The 21,542-nt window shown below is 47.5% G+C and overlaps 1 protein-coding gene across 1 annotated transcript; it reads left to right on the top strand.

Annotated features, from left to right (window-relative positions):
• Nucleotides 1-4,043: 4,043 nt before the first annotated feature.
• Nucleotides 4,044-5,299, top strand: LOC123058890 (heat stress transcription factor C-1a-like). Its single transcript, XM_044481563.1, has 2 exons — nt 4,044-4,380; nt 4,531-5,299. The coding sequence occupies exons 1-2, from the start codon at nt 4,144-4,146 to the stop codon at nt 5,236-5,238; spliced, it is 945 nt and encodes a 314-aa protein (XP_044337498.1). The 5' UTR covers nt 4,044-4,143; the 3' UTR covers nt 5,239-5,299.
• Nucleotides 5,300-21,542: the final 16,243 nt, after the last annotated feature.

The following is a 21,542-nucleotide window of genomic DNA, read 5'->3' on the forward strand; positions in this document are numbered from 1 at the left end:
ACCCAACCTATGTGATCTGAGATCCCGTGAAGTAGGACCTGGGAAAACAAGGCAGTGGTGAACCGAGGAGAGTAACTTTACTAAGACACTCCTTTGGAGATGCAATACTCTCGGAAACTGTATGGTAGGTTTACTACTGTCTTAATGTGTTCCAAAACTTATATAATCAAGATGCTATCCTACAAAGCGACCTTTGGAGGAACACACCTATATGAGCCCGACAGCTGGTCACGGTCATGAGATTGGGGTGATCTCTAGCAAGCTCATGAACATGCCAGGAGTAATACTAATATGCTCCACCCGAGGTGTCAGCCTTCGGTAGTCTAGTACTAGTAAGACTTGTGGTAAAATTTCTTTATGCCAAACTGACAATTCAAGGCAATAGTCCATTGTTCAGTTGTGAAGGAGTGTAGCTACTTGCTCTAGGTGGAGTTCAATCTTAATAGGTCTCCACTGGAGTACTAGTATATCAAAACAGTGTTTGAAACAGAGGACAAGATGGGCTCATGAGATCTGGTGGGGGATTATTGAAATATGAGGGTGGGCCTAGGGCCCATCTAACAATTTCAGAAAATCTACAAGGGCCCATGTAGGTTTTGTGGCAATGAGTGTGGTGGGAAGTTTAGTCCCACATTGATAGTTGGAGAGGAGTGGACCTCCTTATAAGGGATTTTCTTCCACATGTTATTGGAGCTTGAGAAGAGAAGTGGATCCCACGTGCTCCTCCTCTGCCACCCGCCTCACCACACCATGCCTCGTCATGACACGCCTCGGGTTGCGGAAATGAGCGGAGCCAAGCTCACACCTATGCGCTTATTTTTGCCGGCCAGGAACAAAGAGTCCCTAGCAGATGAGCTACGATCTGAGATGTCGGATCATGGGCTGTTACTGATTCGAACGTGGGTCAAACCCACGTCTCTCCACGCGGTTATGCCTAGAAGGCACCGGCCAACCCTAGCCACGACAAAACAGATCACATCTGCCTCCACGTTCACTGTCGTTCCTTTCGCCATTGCTGTCGCCGGTGATCCCATCCCGTCCACCGCATACACTGTTGATGGGAGAGCAGGCCTCTGAAACCCCACCTCTCCAGATCCTGTACGGGAGTGGGACGATTAGATTTTTGGGAAGTGTCACCTATGCGACTGCTCGCCACCGTATGTCTATGTCTGCGTCGTCTTCATCGTCATCATGTCCACCGCCAACAAAGCCGACCGAGCCGCCGCTGAGAAGCTTGAAGCCGAGAAGAAGGCCACCGAGGACATTGCTGTTGTCGCCGCCGCCGCAGCCTCGGCCTAGCCGATCGGAGGGTATAACTCGCTTATCCCACTCATGTTTATCATTGTTTTAGCCGTACTAGTGATTTGTATAGATGTTTCTACTCTTTGTCTAGTACGCGATAATATGATCAAGTATCAGTATGTGCTTAATGTTGTTTACGTCATGCTCATGATTTATTCTTAGATTAATTTAATCAAAAAATTGCCTATGTATTCAGGAGATGTTTCGTCGGCCGATCCCTACATTTCTTTGACAGTATATTTGGCCGACCCCTACATGCCTAGGTAGATGATAGTATGACTTTCTTCATGACATGTAGTAGAAACCAGTGACATATCGCTGGTTGACCATCAGCCTAGATCGATCTGAATTAGGAAATCAAGAGCAGGAGTACCTCACATATTAACTCACCCTGCCACCACCAATTCTATCTGAGCAACCTAGCAAGCTTTTTTTTAGGCGGAAGATTTTTTTAGCAAAAGACAAAAGCTAAAAGCATCTCTATGGGACGTCCCCAAATTGACCCCATATATCCGGAAAGACTGGCCCAACGGCCTTCTCAAACCGCCCCCAAATGTCTGGACAGTCCGGACTATCGCAAACCCATCCCAAATATGAAGCCGATATGGGACGATCCGGGCATGTCCACTGCATTGACTCGGTCTGTTCTGACCCGCCCAAGATCCCACAAAATCCACTCCCCTGGCGTGGCTAAACCCTAATCCTAGCTCACTCTCACTCTCGTCTCATCTCCTCTCCTCTTTGGCTAGGTCCCCTCCGGTTGTTCTCGCCACCATGCCCGGATCTGGACCCAGATCGGAGGACGACATCGAGTGGAGTTCCCTGTTGCGAAGGACGCCCATGAGCTCGCCGAGCGGATCGCACACCAGTGGTCCAAGGTCAAGACACGCGACCCAGTGACATATCCAGCACCCTGACGCGGATCTAGCAGCCTGACGCCATCCCCTCCTTCGACGCCATCGCCGCGGCCCCGGCGGTGACTCCGCTCAAGGAGGGCATTGAGGCTTCGTATATCGAAGCTGAGAAGAAGGCCGAGGAGCAAGCCAGGACTACCCGCCGCCCTCGCCGGCCTGCAGCACCCCTATGACACCTCCATGGCCGACGACTCCTCCAACTCTTACGGTCCCGACGACGGTCCCTATGGCATTTTTGAGTTGTACTACGGCCAGGGAGATGCTAAGGGGTAGGGCAAAAACCGGTGAAGATGCTATTTTCTTTATGTCCTTTGTCCTACTATATGTTGCATGTAGAATGTCATATGCATGCACTATGTGCTATTTGTCCTATGTTTGAACTATGTGCTATCAAATTCTGCTATGTTAATCAATGTTGCATGGATTTAGAGCGTCTACGGCAGGTCCCCTCAAATCCTCGTTCATGGACGCACCTGGTCACTAACAGGACATGAGAGAGAAGGAAAAAAAGATGACCCAATCGGACACCTCACATCATCTATATACGTTCGGGCTGTTTGTAAACCCTCATATTAAGAACAAATATGAGAAAGATACGAGGGCTCGCAGACGCGATTGGTTAGTCCGCCACGTAGGACGCGGCCATCTCGGACCACATTTTTCTCTTTCTTTTGTTTTCTCTCTTTTCGTGTCCACCAATCATTTGCAAGTGACCGGAGATATAATAAAAAGAAAATAAAAAACATAAATGCATGTACGAATAAATAGGGGCTCAAAACAAGACCGGACGCTGCACGGAGTCCCATGGAGGGAAACTAGCGCGTGGCGTTGGCCCTGGACGGACATAATCAACTCCCATTTGTGGTTGGAGGAACTGGTTGGATACGCTCTAAGTAATTACTACATCAATTATTGTGCTAGTGCTTGATAATAAGACCACATGAACATGGACACAAGGTGACAGATACATCCCCGTTTTGGAAACAGGGTCAAGGAGCTAGCCAAGTCTGGGAACCAGCCAAACGCGAGGAGGCAGCAGGACTGGCCCCAGTTGTTCCCATCCATCCCAAAAGCATTGGAGCAGACAAGATATTTTCGAAGAGAGCGCAGCTGCATCGTAGCGTCTGTCCTACTCCCGTAAAGCTTAAGGACATGAGGAGCGGCCCCACCGCCCATAGTACTATTTTGTTACCGCCCATAGTATTTTGTTACTACAACCACGGTCCATATTTGTCGCGTTGTCATCATCTGATGCTACGTGCTGCTACAAGAGAAGCATAGTGTTTGTACAGTTGATCGAGCTAGGCGATCGATCGCATTACCAACACAGTGCGAGGAGAGGAACGAGAGCACGCAAGTGGACAACCTGGTATGTGCTTGAGAGAGACCACGTCCAGACGATCGAGGCAGCTGGAGTTGGGTTAGCTGGGTTTTGATTTTGGGTTGTCATTTCTTGCACTGTTGGAGCACGCTCTGGTCCAAAAGGCGGCACGGTTTCACTGATATATCACCGGAACGCGATGGCGACGCCAAGAAGGCTGGGGATCGATCGACATGCTACCAGTAGCGTGTGCGAAGGATCTGTTTTCCATGCTCACATACGTCAATTATACTATATACATTAATAACCACGAATGGGGTAAGGTCATCACTCATGGGTTACAGTATTGGTTTAGGCGTTTAGCGTCCTCCTGTCAAGCACGCTGCATAAAGTTGGATGGCTACCGGCCCCCTCTCTGCGAGCAATCACAGCTGCTTGCCTGCCCTTTTGAGGGATTTTGACGTCCGGTAGTGACATAGCTAGAGTAGAGGGAACTCCCAGTGCCTGAGGTCCGCCGCCCGGTCGTGGTGGAGAGCAAGTACGCAGCTAATCGGGAGCTCCCAGTGTCTGAGGTCCGCCGCCCGGTAGTACATAGGATATAGTAGGATGGACGGCCTTCACACGGAGCTCGCGCTGGGGCTGATCGGCGAGCTCGACACGGCGCCGTTCGTGGCCAAGACGTACCAGATGGTGAGCGACCCTAGGACGGACGCGCTCGTCAGGTGGGGGAGGGACAGCAACAGCTTCGTCGTCACCGACGTCGCCGGCTTCTCGGAGCTCCTCCTCCCATGCTTCTTCAAGCACGGCAACTTCTCCAGCTTCGTCCGCCAGCTCAACTCTTACGTGAGTACCTACTGAGGCTTCCTTCGGCCTTTCTTGTCCTAGTAATACTAGTGATCCGTAGTCTGTTAATGGTACTCGATCTAGGCTTGCACGTGCACCGTACTCTTGCGAAATGTCTGCTTAATTTGCTATGATGAGATTGCTGTGCAGGGCTTCCGGAAGGTGCACCCGGACCGATGGGAGTTCGCGCACGAGTCATTCCTGCGCGGCCAGACGCACCTTCTGCCGCTCATCGTGCGCCGCAAGAAGAAGCGCGGCGAGACCTCTTGCTCGTCTCTAGTCGGCGGCGGCGAGCAGCACGTGATGGCCAATATAGGAGAGGAAGTGGAGGAGGAAGAGGACGACGAGGGGAGGGAGGCGCTGCTCGAGGAGGTTCGGAGGCTGCGGCAGGAGCAGACAGCTATCGGGGAGCAGCTGGCGCAGATGGCCCGGCGACTGCAGGCGACGGAGCGGCGGAGTGACCGGCTCATGCCCTTCCTCGCCAGGCTCGACGAGGATCCCAACGCCACCTCCCTCCACCTTCTCCAACAGGCAGCCGAGAAGAAGCTCCAGCGCATGCAGTTGCCTTCCCGTGATTTTGCTTCCTTTCCCATTGCACCCCCGCTTCACCCGGCGCCTTCACCGCTCTTGGCTCTCGGCGACGCGGCCATGGACGGAGCCAGAGTCGGGCAGTGGGCGGAGCCGATGCCACTGAAACTCCCAGCCTTCGAGGAGCCCTCCGCGAGCTCCGGGGTGCAGCAGGTGCCGGAGTTCGAGGGCGGCGGCAGGGACAGCGGCAGCGGCATGGGCATAACTGACAGTGGGACCGCCGTGGAGATCCCCTTCCCGTTCTGCCTACTTGGCCAGTGTTTCTTCTAAACATGGCGCATAGTGCATGCACATGCACTAGCTTCTTGTACTTAGTGTACTCTTACTAATTTTGCAATCATTTGTACACAACTATTTCCTACGAAACAGCCCGGATCAATTATAGAAGTTCAGTACAAAGCACACCGGACATAACAAAAATTATACCGAGGTCCTACCACTATCATCGCCAGAACAAGTCGTCGATACGTCGTTACCACCGCTTCCCTACAGGAGTCGGCATGGCCTTGTTCATGGCAGCTGGAAAGTCTTTATGCACGTACACCTAAGGACCATCATTCTGGAGCCACGGTCGTCTTCGTTGTTGAACCCTTGAATCCAAAGTGCATGTCACCATTGCATACACAAAGCAAGAAACCCTAACTCTCACAAGCTTCTGTTGCCGCATGTCCTCCCTTTCACACGAGCAATCCCCTGCATGCTGAGACAACACCAATCATGAAAGCCGTCCAACTACGCGGTTTGTTCAAGATAGATACAAAGACGAACATGCCATTGTCTCACGTCGCATGCCAGGGAGATCAAATGTCTTTTGAGGACCTCCGTCATTAATTTTAGTGTGATGCTCGTCGAAACCGCATCTTGATGAACGGCCATCTGGGGGGCCAAGATTTTGTAGATGAGTACTCAAAACATATTAAAATAGAAAATAACAAAAGAGCAGGTTCTGGCACCATATATATTTTGAATGGGAAATAACTCAAGAGCAGGTTTTGGCACCATGGTATTAGCTTTGTCGAAAGAACACAAAATACTTTGCAAATCTATAAAGAACACCTGTCTAATCATTTTTGTGCGGTGCAAAAAATGCCTAGTCAAGAAAATTAGCCATATGGACATGGAATTGTTCCTCATGTTTTTTTGTTGCTGTTCTCCAAATATTGTTGTGTATGGTCGCCGGTGAAAGTGCTCCTTATAATGCAAATGACCCTACACTCGACAAACATAGAACAAAAACTATGTTGTTGTGTAATACATATATAAATTAGAAGTGCTGATCAAAATAAATTAGCCAATAGAGTTTGAAGAAGAAGGGTGCAAAAAGCAACAAAATAATTGCTTCTAATATAGAATGCAAGGGGGGAATGTTGATTAAAATAATTTTCCAAAAAAATGCTAGTAACGTGTATTGAACTCATGATCCATTATTTTTTAGTTCTACCGTGAGTCACAACTCACAATATGCCACAAGTTTATCACCATAAACATTTGGCGGTTTCCTTTGTTATTTATGTCAGATAGAGCAATATATATTGATAACTTTCATCTTGGCCTGTTTTTGCCGTTTGTGGCAATTTTTATCTTCACTTTATTTTCGCTCCCTTTGTGTACTTGTACTGAATCGCAGACCTTTTGCTTAATAATATGATTGCATGCATCATTCTGATACAGAGACCAGGGTGAACCTTCTTTTTAAAAAAATACAGTAATGTTAACACCCACACATGTGGCTTGTTTGCACTTCGCCCACACGCGTCGATACACGTTGATTATGTTTTGCACGAGTCCTAAAGGAATCTGTTAGAATTTCAGTGCCACGTGGGCATCATCGTGTGTGTGGATGTTGGAGAGTTCGTCCACACGACCCGCAACACACGGTTGCCAGCTGCACCGTGTGGGCGAACCAGTTTCTTCCCACACATCACCACCTAGTCCACGCGTGTGTGGGCGAACTGCTCTTCGCCCACACGACGCTCGTACGTTGTTAGATGGCAACTGTAGTTGCGCGTATGTGGCAACTAAATAAACACACATGACAATTACGATTCGTTGCTAGATGGCAACTGCAGTTTCGCGTACGTAGCAACTAGGTAAACACACATGCCAACTGTGATTAACCATACATGACAACTATGGTCGGACCACACGTGGCAACTAGTTAATCACACATGGCAACTATTGTTTGACCACGTAGGGCAAGTAGTTTATCACACATGGCAACTATGGTTCGAATACACGCGACATCTACCGTTACTTAGACATGGCAACTATAATTAACCAAAACAGAGAAGTTGCCATGCTTTTACAACTACATTTGCCATCCCGGCTGACTACAATTGCCATTCCCTGGGTAACTAAAGTGTCATCCCACGGGTGCGCCAGGACGTAGGGCAGATTTGCTTCATGCCACACACGCGGGATGAGGATGAGTAGTAGTTTGTTGGGCGTGTGGCACGAAGTAGCTGCGCCCACACATGTGGGCAGTTCTAATGTTCGCCCACACATAGCCTGTGTGGGCTGCCTCTAGCTTACGCCACACACGACGTGTGGTTGGATGTCTAATATGCCACACGTGTGGGCGTTATCAGTAAAATTTGTGCTTTACGAAATCAACCAGACATGGCTCAAGCGATGGCACACGTCCTTTCCTTATCGAAGGTATTGGACCCAAGTACTATTACAGGGTTGATAGCTCCAGATTTGACGTGTGATTGGATCAACCAACATCGACCTATGAGTGCGAAAGTGTCTTTGTAGCGACCCGACCTCAGACGGTCAAGTCTTTGTGCATAAGTGTCATCCCTGGATCGGTATTGCTGACACGCACAGTACTCGAGATTTTATAACAGAGTTCAATCAGACACTTATTACATTGAATGTCTCAAAAGAGAACTTATTACAATAATATGGCTGAAGGCCATCTAAATAAGATAACAGAGGAAGCTTCGAAGGTAGTAGAGTCCATCCAACTCCACGGCAAAACTGAGTGCATGACAATGACCTAGCGCACCTTACTCTTCGTCTGAAAACTCTGCAACATAATATGTTGTAGCCTGTGTAGGTCAGCACATGGAATATACTGGCAAGATAACACTATAGAGCAATGGAGAAATTATAGCTATAACTACATGCATATATGGCTGGTGGAGGCTCTATATATGGTTATCATTTGCATAAAGCTAGTTTTTCCCTACAACAAAGGAATATATTTTATTTTACTACAAGTTTGTTGAAAGCATTGAGAATGGTAACCCCATCCCAATTCCAATTAAAAGTTAACAACCCAACAAATTAATTAAGTAGAGTGATGAGATCAACATAATAATTCAAGTACCAGATACTCAAGATGTCCATAACTGGGGACACGGCTAATCATGATTAGTTTGTACACTCTGCAGAGGTTTGCGCACTTTTCCCCACAAGACTTGATCTCCTCCATTGGATTTCTCGCACTTCATGGTGTTTGAGAAACAGATGACCAAGACACAGTCTTTTCCAAGAGGCCCCCTTAACTGATAGATATGCCGGTACACCTACAATCCCCTACATCTGCTAGCCCATCATGGAAAGGATTCCCACAACTTACTCAACTATGCCAGAGCCGATAGTGGCATGTGGATGCACAAAGAAGTTTCTAGCATGAATAATGTCATGATCCCTTTGAGCATGGGTGGCAAACCATAGGATGATCACATGGATGCCCCGGGATCTCCTTGGACAGCACTGGATTCCCCAGGAGCCCACAAACCAATCCACCCATATGTGTATTAAAGTAGCCACCTTAAGTTAAACCTTAGTAAACAATAACTCTCACAACTTTCACGAATTCTCTCAAAACCCAATCCACGTCTACGAGCATAGCATAGCAGTATAAGCATAACATAGTAACTCCCAGGGTTTGATATAAAAAGGGCAATAGGTTCCTACCTCATCAACTACTTCCCAAAACCCACATGCTAAACAAGTCCTAATCATGCAATGTTTGAGGGTTGAAACTAATGCATAAAAACTGGATATTAAAGGGAATATGATCAAAGTGTTACTTGCCTTGCTGACGATCAGAAAACCCTAGAGATTCGTAGTAGCAAGCCTCGCACTCCGGAAACATTATCGTGAAGAAACAATAGCATACATAAGCACTCAAGCAAAAGAGGCAAGGTTAAAACTCAAGAGAAAAGATCCAAACTGAAAGTTCAAGTGAAGAGCTTTGATTTGCAAAAAGAATCAATCAAATCAGAGTTATGAAACTCAAACTACGATCAAAAGAAATTCAAATTCAAATTTGCTTGAAACCAAATTTTTAATTATCAAAACCACGTTTAGATTGATTATCTGGAAAGAGGGGAACAAGACGAATATTTTGGCATTGGTTTCACTGCATCTGGATAAATGAGCAAAAAGTAACGGGTTTGAAGTTCAGGGACAAATTGTGAGAAAAGTATTCGCAGATAGGTCCCTGGCCAAAAATTAAAATTAAAAAGAAAAGACTATCGGACGAACATCCGCTAACAGGGGCTAACGAGCGAATTCGTTCGACAGAGAGGATTGGGTGAACGTTCGCTAATTAGGTCGATCCGAAAATAAAAACAAAAAACTAAAACTAACCGAAAATAAACCGACGAAATCTGTGACACTCCAAAAATTTTATTTGGTTTTCAGCAAAAACTTTGTTGGTTTTTGAAAAGAGGCCATTTAATTTTTTTTCCAAAAAACCTTCCTCTTAAAAACTTCTTTGGCAAGGATTTTTATTTTTGTATCTTCTTCAAACTATGGTGTTTGATCATTTAAAATTCTTTCTCTGATGGTTCCCTTCTCAAAGTATATTTTTGGAAATTATTCTTTTTCTTATAAAAAGAACTCTATGAATTTTGAGGTTTTTCTTACCTTGAAAACCCCCATGGTTTTACCATGTCTCCTATAGTAAATCTTGTCAAAATCCCTCCCTCCACATTTGAACAATCTAAATTCTCTGTCTCAACAAGTCCAAACAAGTTTTGGATTTTATTTCAATTATTTTATCTCTCAAATCATTTCTGCCAATTATTTTGAGCCTGAGTGATTTTCAAAGAAAGTACCAAGATACAATTGATTTTTGACCTCAAACCAACTTCTCTGGATTGTCCTTAGCATCCACAACCTAGAACCATCTTGATCCACTCTTCTTCTTTTCAAAAATTTCAAATTTCACTCTCTGCAAGTTTGGACCAAATTTGCCAAATTTGGTGAAACTCATATCTACACTTCTCCAAAAATTCTACCAAAATTCAGGAAGCCTCCTGGTGCAATCAGAGGCCACCCCACCAAGTTTCAGCTCAAGGAAAAATCCCTACGTGCCTAGATCATTCTGTCGAACACCTTGCATGCACTGTTTCTGTTCATCTTCAGTTAAGTTCAGAGTTTCAGTGTCGATCTTCGTCAGAAATTCAGTCACGCGGCCACAGTGCCCTTGGCACGTTGCTCGCAGCCTGGCTTGCTTGTCCGGAGCCTCACACGCGCGCTTGGCGCCTTCCTGGCGTCGGTGGCACCCTGGCCCGCCTGCGCCGGCGTGTCTTGCGGCGGCCGAACCACCGTAGCGGCCGACAGGGAGCAGAACAGCGGCTTAACGCCGTTCGGCGCCGCCCAAACCCCCTGGTGGCTCCGCGTAGCCATTTCCTCGCCAGCGCACGCATGCAGCACCGTCGCCGTGGCGCGGCACGCATAGAGCGCGCTCCCTGCCGCCGACGGGCCCGCGCCGCCCCTATCCGTCGAGCTCCCCCTAAGCAACCAAATCCCGCTGCGGTTAGCACCTAAATGGAACCAGGGAACATCCACGACGACACTCAACCTCTGAACCTTCCCGACCAAGCACTGCACCGCCGTAATCCATCGCCGGAGAACTCCGTTCTCGGCCACTGCCTTGGATCGCCTATAAAAGGGGACCCCGAGCTCACCCTCGAGCACGCACCACCACTGCACCTCACCAACGCCCCGACAGGCCACTAGGAGGACCTCGAGGAGGTCTCCTCCCCCGACTCCGGCCGCCCCGTTCCGCCTCGGCCTCCGTCTCGATTTGCTCCGGTGAGGCCGTCCCCGGTGCCCAAACTTCGTCAGTACCCTCCTTGAGCAACCAGAGAGCTAACCCCCACTTCAATTCGATCCTTGCAGCCCTCCTCGGTGAGCTCCATCAACGCCCGAACCACCGTCCGCTGGAGCAAGGGCCGCCGTCGACGTGGTGGTCGTCGGCGACCACCACCACCACCCACCGACGCGGAAGGACGCACTGAACACGGAGGTACCCTCCGATCCCCCTGCCTCGCCGTGGATCGCCGCCGGCGACCACCGCGGCTCTCGGGCACCGTCGAGCTCTGCCGCCCCGTTTGAAAATTCAAACCTAACGGGTGGGACCTGCCCGTCAGCCTCCCAGTTCTTTTTAAACGAACCGTTTTCTGAAGGCGTCTTCTGCCAAATGCGTTTTCCCGCTGGGCCGGCGTATTCTTTATCGAATCGTTTTCTGTTTTTATAAGTTAGCCCCTGGGAACTTTCTGTTTCATTACAGATGAGTCCCTGGACTAAAACCCTTATAACTTTTTAACATAAAAGTATTTTTGGTTGATTCTTTTTCTGTTCTCCTTAAAATTTGTCTAGTTTTTTATCAGATTTATTTGAAAAATATTTGGAATAATTTTGTGCACCTCACGGTATTTACGTTAGCGCGTATGTTTCTTTATACCGTAGATACCGAAGGAGGTGAAGGGACCGCGAACTTCACCGAGCTAGGCTCCGACTACTCTGAACCAGGCAAGCATGTTTGAACTTTTGATATGATGATTGTTTTGGCATGTTTGCATTAAGTAGTTTCATGGCATGTTGATGAGCATACCGACGAGTGTCATGTTACATGCAATGATGAGGCAAGTGAGTTTCGAAAATCCATAAGTGGATGGATGTGAGTATGCATGGCCATGTGTTGGCATGAGGATGGGTAAGATGGCAGTGTTGCAGCATGCCAGTCTTATGCCAGACTATATGACTTCAGTGTCAACCCGTATCGATCCAGTTCCTTCCACTTTTCCTTCCTTGTACTACCACATGTTTTCCGTAAGGAGTATGGCTTAGTAAGTTGCAAACCGCTTTCTTGGTACACACCAAAAGGAGAGGCCGTGATGATGGTTCCATGGCCCTGGATTAAAGCCAGTCATCCGGTCAGGGGGCATGGGTGTTTCCGGTTGGGACCGAGAGGGGGGCACCCCTTAGAGCGCGCGTATATAAATTTGATCCCATGCTATTCGAGATTGTGATCTCCCCGTCTCAAAAGTTTTTCTTGGACGATGTCTAGGGTGATTCCTAGCATCAAGAGGTAGGATGGGTGTGTACTGGTTAGCTGTGTTTTCTTCCGAAATACCGTAAACGGAACTAGTCCTTCGTGACTACGGAAAGCCGTTGGCTGTGGGAAAAAATTTCGTACAAACTCTGCAGAGTCATATATTCCTTTGAACCATCTATTCCATGTCCAAGTTCGGTATTATCTTATCCTTACAAATGTCAGTTTTGATGACAGAGACTCCGGTGAATCACATGAGTGCTAAGTCCGATTAAATGTTTATTCCTGTGGATGGACTAACCCATTTATTTTCATGAATTGAATATTTATTATGAGTATTATTTACTTGTGAATAAAAGCCCCTTCTGTGATGTCGCTCAGACGTCCGACTGTGGCATTGTTATTATTTTACTTTCAATAAAAGCCCTTTCTGTGATGTCGCTCAGATGTCCGACTGTGGCATTGTTATATTTTACTTTCAATAAAAGCCCTTTCTGCGATGTCGCTCAGACGTCCGACTGTGGCATTTCTTTTAAAGCCCTTTATGTGGCGTCGCTTAGACGCCCGACTGTGGCACTTCTTTTAAAGCCCTTTATGTGGCGTCTCTCAGACGCCCGACTGTGGTGTTTCTTTAAAAAGCCCTTTATGTGGCGTCACTCAGACGCTGACTGTGGCATTTCTTTTAAAGCCCTTTATGTGGTGTCGCCTAGATGCCCGACTGCGGCGTGCTTTATTTATTTATCTTCCTATCGAGGTGTCGCTTCAGACACCCGATTGGGTTTACAGTTATTTTGTTGGGTTTTCGAGCGGACCACCGCCGAACCCCCTTTTTACCTGTCTTGTTTTTTTACGAATTAATGTGACACTGTTAAAATACTCATGACGTATCCATGCATGCATTTGTTATATCTTACGTCCAAACTGTCTTGCGAGTACTTTCAAAGTACTCACCTGGCTTGTGGATTTGGCCAGATGCTGACGAAGGCGATCTCATGGATGAAGAATTTGATAGCGAGTCCGACGCCTAGAGGAATCCCAGTCAGTCTCGTGCGACCCTGGATTTGGCCACTGTATTATATCCGCTTCCGCTACCAAATAAATTCATCGAGCCTCACTTCGACGCTCGATGAGATGCCAGTTTTAGAGTCGTGTATCTCACTCCCCGCTATGATTTTCCACCACCACCCTATCCTCGAGTCAGTAGTATGCCTCCACACCACTGTGTCATGTCCGCCATTATGTATAATTATTGGCGTGCTTGTAATAATTTGGTTGAGAAACCGTAGCTCGACGCTGTAATATTTTATGCTACTAGCTTATTGTATCAAGAATTTGTCTACCGGTAAGGAGGATTTTTCTCATACTGGACTCAAAAGATTGGTTTCCCAATAAACATTTTTATTGAAAAACCGGTCGTGACAAGCTTGGTACCAGAGCCAGGCTGACTGTAGGAAGCCACTAGGTGTGATCGCTAATTGGTTATTAGCATGCTAGAGCTAAATCATATTTTTGCAATTGTAGTCATTTTCTGACAGTCAGCATAAATTTTATGATCTGACCATTCAGAATTTTTGCCTACTTTTGTAGATGGCCAACAACAGCTACGAGTCTCAGACCTTCGCCAACGTGCCCGATGGGTTCGTCAAGCTTCTCTCCTTCATCGTTCAGGTCGCGATGGGGCCATCTGTGCGCCCAGTCTTCACACTCTGCCAGCACAAAGTCAACGACAGTCTGACCATGCACCAGGCCGCGGTGCAGTTCAAGGGAGGGCGTGGTGAGTTACGCCGCTTCCGGTTCTTGGGAAGAGACATGCCTATGGAGAGGCATGCTATGCAGATGGCAGCCCGCGAGGCGATAGCTCGTCTCAGGGATGTCCTCCCCGTGATGAAGACTCGTCGTTACCGTTATCTTCCATGCCATGTGCCTTACACCTGTCACTACGCATTCTCCTGCCCTAGAGGAGAACGAGACGAGGCTTTTGAGATGCTTATTGAGTATCTCCGGGCCCTGGAGGCAGCCTTCGACAACCTGGTGGACGACTTCGTGGCTGCCCGCATGGACTCAGTCCATGGCTGTGCCGCCAACAGGAGGGAACTCCTGCCCACCGCACTGCCACTGACTTTTGTCTCATCCTCAGCATCTTATGCACCTACTCATCGCCTGCCTTCTACCGAAGAGTTCAACCAAGTCATTGCACCCACTCCAGCGCGCACTGCACCACCCTTCGCGCCCACTCCTATTCATGTTGTTCCGCCCCTGGCGCCCGCTCCGTCCAACCAGCGCAACTCTACACGTATGGAGCCTATCAGTGAGGAGGAAGTCGAGTCCCCAGCCTCGCTACGCCTCACCCTCGGCAGGGCAAAGGAGATCGTCAACATCTCCGCCTGAGTACGCTTAGCTGCCATGCAATGTACCGCTTTGTACGATATGTTTATATGTACATAGGTTGTGAGAAGTAGCCTGTTTGCGCATCATGTAGGATCTGGAGGAGTGCACTAGCCTAAATAACATGTCAGGATTATGTACGCATATCCTGAGTGATGTATTGTATAATTACCGCCTGCGTGTAAGATATGTAATGAGCAGTCCTTCTCCGTGCGCAAATCGATTTGTTTTTCTTAAGTAAGCTTGGTTATTTATTTTATTTGCCAGCTTTGTGCATTTATGGAATTGTTTTTGCGACCCCTTTTCGCTTTTCTTATGGGTTTTACAAAATATCCCCAGAGTGAAAAATGTCTCGTCCTTGGACTCGCTCCATGCCAACTCCACCAGAGGAAAATTATGATACACAACCCAGCAACAAGTTCACACAGGGACAGTCGAGCCAACAGGGCATTGAAACGGCACTTTCCCAAATGTGCCGCCTTTATGAGCAGAGTCAGCAACAACATCGGGAAATGATGAACCAAGTCATCAACATGGGAAATCACCATGGACAGTATCAGCAGCATTCCAAGTTATCTGAGCTACAGAAGACACGTCCCCAAACATTTTCTCATACTGACAAGCCTCTTGAAGCCGAGGATTGGCTTCGAGATATGGAGAGAAAATTAGTTATTGCAAAATGTTCAGACCCCGAGAAGGTACTATATGCCCCGCACTATCTCACAGGAGCAGCTGCATCATGGTGGGAGAATTTTCTGCACATGCACCCCAACGAAAGTGATATAACTTGGGACGATTTCAAGGAAGGTTTTCGTGGGGCGCATATTCCTAAAAGCCTTATGAAAATCAAGAAGAGAGAGTTCGATGACCTCAAACAAAGGACCATGACAGTGTCAGAATACAACGGACAATTTACACTGTTATCTCGCTACGCCAATGAGGAGCGTATAACTGAAAGCAAGAAGATGGAGAAATTCCTTGACGGTCTGGCGCCTGCGCTTAAATGCCAACTGGTTGTACACACTTTTCCAGATTTCAAGACACTAGTGGATAAGGCCATTACCTTGGAAAATGAAAGGCGCATCCTGGAAGATTTCCGCAAGCGAAAAAGGGACCAGAAAAATCATGCTCGCAATCCCCGAAGTAAGGCGGATTTTCAGAAAGGTGGCACACACAAAACCCCGACAAATGTCTCATGACCAGTCAAGAATTTCCATGCCAGAGACAAGGAGTTCACATATCGCCCAGGCATGACCTGCTACGCTTGTGGAGAAGAAGGGCACTATGCCAAACAGTGCCCCAAGCCAAGGAACTCGACCCCGAAGCCAAACAACGGTGGAAATAATTCAGCGCCCAAGCGCAACAATTTCAATCCCAACAACAACCACAGGAAGGGTCATCTGAACCACGTGACCAAAGAAGAAGCACAGAACGCCCCAGATATCGTACTCGGTACGTTTCCTGTCAACACAATACCTGCCATGGTTTTGTTTGATTCTGGAGCTTCTCACTCATTCATCTCGAAAAGTTTTGCTTTGCAAAATAATTTTTCGATGTTTCCCTTGGAAAAATCCATGACCATCAAGTCCCCTGGGATTCAGCAAGTCACTCAGAATTACTGTCAGTATGTGGTTATTGAGTTTGAAGGATTAAAGTTTCACGCCAATCTTATCGTACTGGAAAATAAAGGACTGGATGTCATCCTAGGGATGGACTGGTTAACCACCAACAAAGGTTTTATTGACTGTTTCAACCGGACTGTAATTCTCACACACCACCACGGGAAGACAATAAGAGTGTCAGCCAAAGAAAGAAAAATACCCCGGCAACCGAGATTGAATAAGGTGGACGTTTCTGAGCTAAACAAGGTTCCAGTAGTGTGTGAATTTCCAGACGTATTCCCCGAAGAACTACCAGGCATGCCACCAGACCGAGAGATAGAATTCAGCATTGAGCTAGCCCCAGGAACCACCCCCATATACAAGAAACCATACAGAATGGCACCATCCGAGTTGATTGAGTTGAAGAAACAAATAAAGGAATTGCTGGACAAGGGATACATTCGAGCCAGCTCCTCACCTTGGGGATCACCAATTTTATTTGCCAAAAAGAAGGATGGAACACTGAGATTGTGCATAGACTACCGAGCACTTAACATGGTCACAGTCAAGAACAAATACCCGATGCCCCGGATAAACGATTTGTTTGATCAACTCGCTCAGGCCAAGGTATTCTCAAAAATTGACTTAAGGTCAGGATACCATCAATTAAAAGTGCGAACAGAAGATATCCCCAAAACAGCTTTCACCTCCAGATATGGACTATACGAGTTCACAGTAATGCCATTTGGATTAACGAACACCCCCGCATATTTTGTTCACCTCATGAACAAAGTATTTATGAAGTTTATGGACAAGTTCGTTCTGGTATTCATCGACGATATTCTGGTATACCCCAAGACACCTGAAGAGCACGCGGAACATCTCAGGATTGTGCTAGGAGAACTCAAGAAACACCAATTGTATGCCAAGTTCAGCAAGTGCGAATTTTGGCTAAGACAAGTAGGTTTTGTAGGCCACGTGCTGACCCAAGACGGTATTGCAGTGGACCTGGAGAAAGTCAAGGCCGTACTTGGCTGGAAGTCACCAGCCAGCGTAACGGACATACGAAGTTTCTTGGGAATGGCAGGATATTACCGCAGATTTATTGAAGGATTCTCCACCATAGCCAAGCCAATGACGCAGTTACTCAAGAAGGAGAAGAAGTTTGAATGGACAGAAGCCTGCGAGAAAAGTTTCCAAGAGCTAAAACGGAAATTAACGACAGCACCGGTATTAATTGTGCGAGACATACACAAGAATTTTGAAGTGTATTGTGACGCATCTCGAAAGGGTCTTGGATGCGTGTTGATGCAAGAAGGCAAGGTTGTCGTGTACGCTTCAAGGCAACTTCGCAAGCATGAGGAAAATTATCCCACTCATGACTTAGAATTGGCAGCAGTCATACATGCACTCAAGGAATGGAGGCATTTCTTACTTGGAAATCGATGTGAAATATACACGGACCATAAAAGTCTCAAATATATTTTCACACAGCCAGAACTAAACTTACGGCAACGACGCTGGTTGGAATTGGTAAAGGATTATGATGTTGGTATCCACTATCATCCAGGAAAAGAAAATGTAGTGGCCGATGCTCTTAGTCGGAACCCCAGCTCCGACGAAAACAGTCTGCAAAGCTTGAGACCGGAATTCCAACAAGAATTTGCCAAACTCAACTTGTTAATGATCGCGGAAGGCACCATATCAAACTTGGAAATACAACCCGACCTTGTGGAGAGAATTAAAGAAGCTCAGCCTGGTCACCCTAGCATTGAAGGAATTAAAAGAAAGGTGAGTATGGGAAAGGCCTCGGAGTTCGTCATAGACGATGGAGGAATATTATGGTACGGAGACAGACTCTGCGTGCCAAATATAGAGGACCTCAAACAGCAAATTCTAGTTGATGCCCACACCGCCCCATATTCGATCCACCCTGGAGGAACCAAAATGTATAAGGATATTCAGGAAAGATTTTGGTGGCACGGTATGAAGAGGGACATAGCCACATATGTTGCATGTTGCGATTCTTGTCAACGCATAAAAGTTGAGCATCAAAGACCAGCCGGACTACTGCAACCAAACAAAATACCTGAGTGGAAATGGGATGAAATAGGGATGGATTTCGTCGTCGGACTACCTCGGTCACGACACGGGAATGATGCCATATGGGTCATCACCGATAGATTAACCAAGGTGGCACATTTCATTCCAGTGAAGACAACCTACAACACTCAGAGGCTTGCCAGGATTTACCTCTCCCGTATAGTTTGTCTGCATGGAGTCCCGAAGACTATAATATCTGACAGAGGCACTCAGTTCGTCTCGAGATTCTGGGATCATTTACAATAGGCTCTGGGAACTCAACTGGCCTTCAGTACAGCCTACCATCCCCAGACTGATGGACAGACTGAACGCGTAAACCAAATTTTAGAAGACATGCTGAGAGCATGTGTCCTCACCTATGGAGCCAGTTGGGAAGAAAGCCTGCCATATGCCGAGTTCGCATACAACAACAGTTACCAGGCCAGGCTGCAGATGGCACCTTTTGAAGCCCTATACGGACGAAGATGTCGTACCCCGCTAAATTGGTCAGAGACCGGAGACAGCCCCATCTTTGGCTCAGACATACTCAGAGAGGCCGAGGAAAAGGTCAAGCTAATCAGGGACCAACTTAAGACAGCTCAGAGCCGACAGAAAAGTTATTACGATCAGAAACATCGTGGGGTCAGCTTCGAACCCGGTGAGTTCGTGTACCTCAGAGTATCCCCTATGAGGGGATTGCAACGATTCAAGATTAAAGGAAAGCTAGCACCAAGATTCATCGGACCATTCTGTATAGTAGCACGAAGAGGCACCGTAGCCTACCAGCTAGACTTACCCGAAGAATTATCCGATGTCCACGACGTGTTCCACGTTTCGCAATTAAGGAAGTGCGTAAGCAAACCAGAGAAGCAAGTATCCCATGAGGACATTGACGTGCAGCCAGACCTCACCTATCGGGAACGTCTAGTAAAAATATTAGAGGAGTCTGATAGGAGGACCCGACAGAAAACCATCAAGTTTTTCAAAGTTCAGTGGAGCAATCACACCGAAAGTGAAGCAACTTGGGAAAGAGAGAATTTTCTTCGGACAGAGCACCCACACTTATTTAAGGACCAGCTGAAATCTCGGGGACGAGATTTTTCCTAAGGGGATAGGTGTTGTGACACTCCAAAAATTTTATTTGGTTTTCAGCAAAAACTTTGTTGGTTTTTGAAAAGAGGCCATTTAAATTTTTTTCCAGAAAACCTTCCTCTTAAAACCTTCTTTGGCAAGGATTTTTTTTGTATCTTCTTCAAACTATGGTGTTTGATCATTTAAAATTCTTTCTCTGATGGTTCCCTTCTCAAAGTATATTTTTGGAATTATTCTTTTTCTTATAAAAAGAACTCTATGAATTTTGAGGTTTTTCTTATCTTGAAAACCCCCATGGTTTTACCATGTCTCCTATAGTAAATCTTGTCAAAATCCCTCCCTCCACCTTTGAACAATCTAAGTTCTCTGTCTCAACAAGTCCAAACAAGTTTTGGATTTTATTTCAATTATTTTATCTCTGAAATCATTTCTGCCAATTATTTTGAGCCTGAGTGATTTTCAAAGCAAGTACCAAGAAACAATTGATTTTTGACCTCAAACCAACTTCTCTGGATTGTCCTTAGCATCCACAACCTAGAACCATCTTGATCCACTCTTCTTCTTTTCAAAAATTTCAAATTTCACTCTCTGCAAGTTTGGACCAGATTTGCCAAATTTGGTGAAATTCATATCTACACTTCTCCAAAAATTCTACCAAAATTCAGGAAGCCTCCTGGTGCAATGAGAGGCCACCCCACCAAGTTTCAGCTCAAGGAAAAATCCCTACATGCCTAGATCTTTTTGTCGAACACCTTGCATGCACTGTTTCTGTTCATCTTCAGTTAAGTTCTGAGTCTCAGTGTCGATCTTCGTCAGAAATTCAGTCACGCGGCCACAGTGCCCTTGGCACGTTGCTCGCGGCCTAGCTTGCTTGTCCGGAGCCTCACACGCGTGCTTGGTGCCTTCCTGGCGTCGGTGGCACCCTGGCCCGCCTGCGCCGGCGTGTCTTGCGGCGGCCGAACCACCGTAGCGGCTGACAGGGAGCAGAACGGCGGCTCAACGCCGTTCGGCGCCGCCCAAACCCCCTGGTGGCTCCGCGTGGCCATTTCCTCGCCAGCGCACGCATGCAGCACCGTCGCCGTGGCGCGGCACGCACAAAGCGCGCTCCCTGCTGCCGACGGGCCCGCGCCGCCCCGTTCCGTCGAGCTCCCCCTAAGCAACCAAATCCCGTTGCGGTTAGCACCTAAATGGAACCAGGGAACATCCACGACGACGCTCAACCTCTGAACCTTCCCGACCAAGCACTGCACCGCCGTAATCCATCGCCGGAGAACTCTGTTCTCGGCCACCGCCTCGGATCGCCTATAAAAGGGGACCCCAAGCTCACCCTCGAGCACGCACCACCACTGCACCTCACCAACGCCCCGCCAGGCCACTAGGAGGACCTCGAGGAGGTCTCCTCCCCCGACTCCGGCCGCCCCGTTCCGCCTCGGCCTCCGTCTCGATTCGCTCCGGTGAGGCCGTCCCCGGCGCCCAAACTTCGTCAGTACCCTCCTCGAGCAACCAGAGAGCTAACCCCCACTTCAATTTGATCCTTGCAGCCCTCCTCGGCGAGCTCCATCAACGCCCGAACCACCGTCCGCCGGAGCAAGGGCCGCCGTCGACATGGTGCTCGCCGGCGACCACCACCACCACCCACCGACGCGGAAGGATGCACTGAACACGGAGGTACCCTTCGATCCCCCTGCCTCGCCGTGGATCGCCGCCGGCGACCACCGCGGCTCTCGGGCACCGTTGAGCTCTGCCGCCCCGTTTGAAAATTCAAACCTGACGGGTGGGACCCGCCCGTGAACCTCCCAGTTCTTTTTAAACGAACCGTTTTCTGAAGGCGTCTTCTGCCAAATGCGTTTTCCCGCTGGGCCAGCGTATTCTTTATCGAATTGTTTTCTGTTTTTATAAGTTAGCCCCTGGGAACTTTCTGTTTCACTACAGATGAGTCCCTGGACTAAAACCCTTATAACTTTTTAACAGAAAAGTATTTTTGGTTGATTCTTTTTCTGTTCTTCTTAAAATTTTGTCTAGTTTTTTATCAGATTTATTTGAAAAATATTTGGAATAATTTTGTGCACCTCACGGTATTTATGTTAGCGCGTATGTTTCTTTATACCGTAGAT

Source organism: Triticum aestivum, chromosome 3A (genome assembly GCF_018294505.1).
Source record: "Triticum aestivum cultivar Chinese Spring chromosome 3A, IWGSC CS RefSeq v2.1, whole genome shotgun sequence".
Classification (NCBI taxonomy): domain Eukaryota; kingdom Viridiplantae; phylum Streptophyta; class Magnoliopsida; order Poales; family Poaceae; genus Triticum; species Triticum aestivum.

Coding starts and splice junctions, on each gene's coding strand:
- LOC123058890 (XM_044481563.1), top strand. CDS start 4,144: ATGGACGGCCTTCACACGGAGCTCGCGCTGGGGCTGATCGGCGAGCTC. Junction 4,381..4,530: donor TCCGCCAGCTCAACTCTTAC/GTGAGTACCTAC, acceptor ATTGCTGTGCAG/GGCTTCCGGAAGGTGCACCC.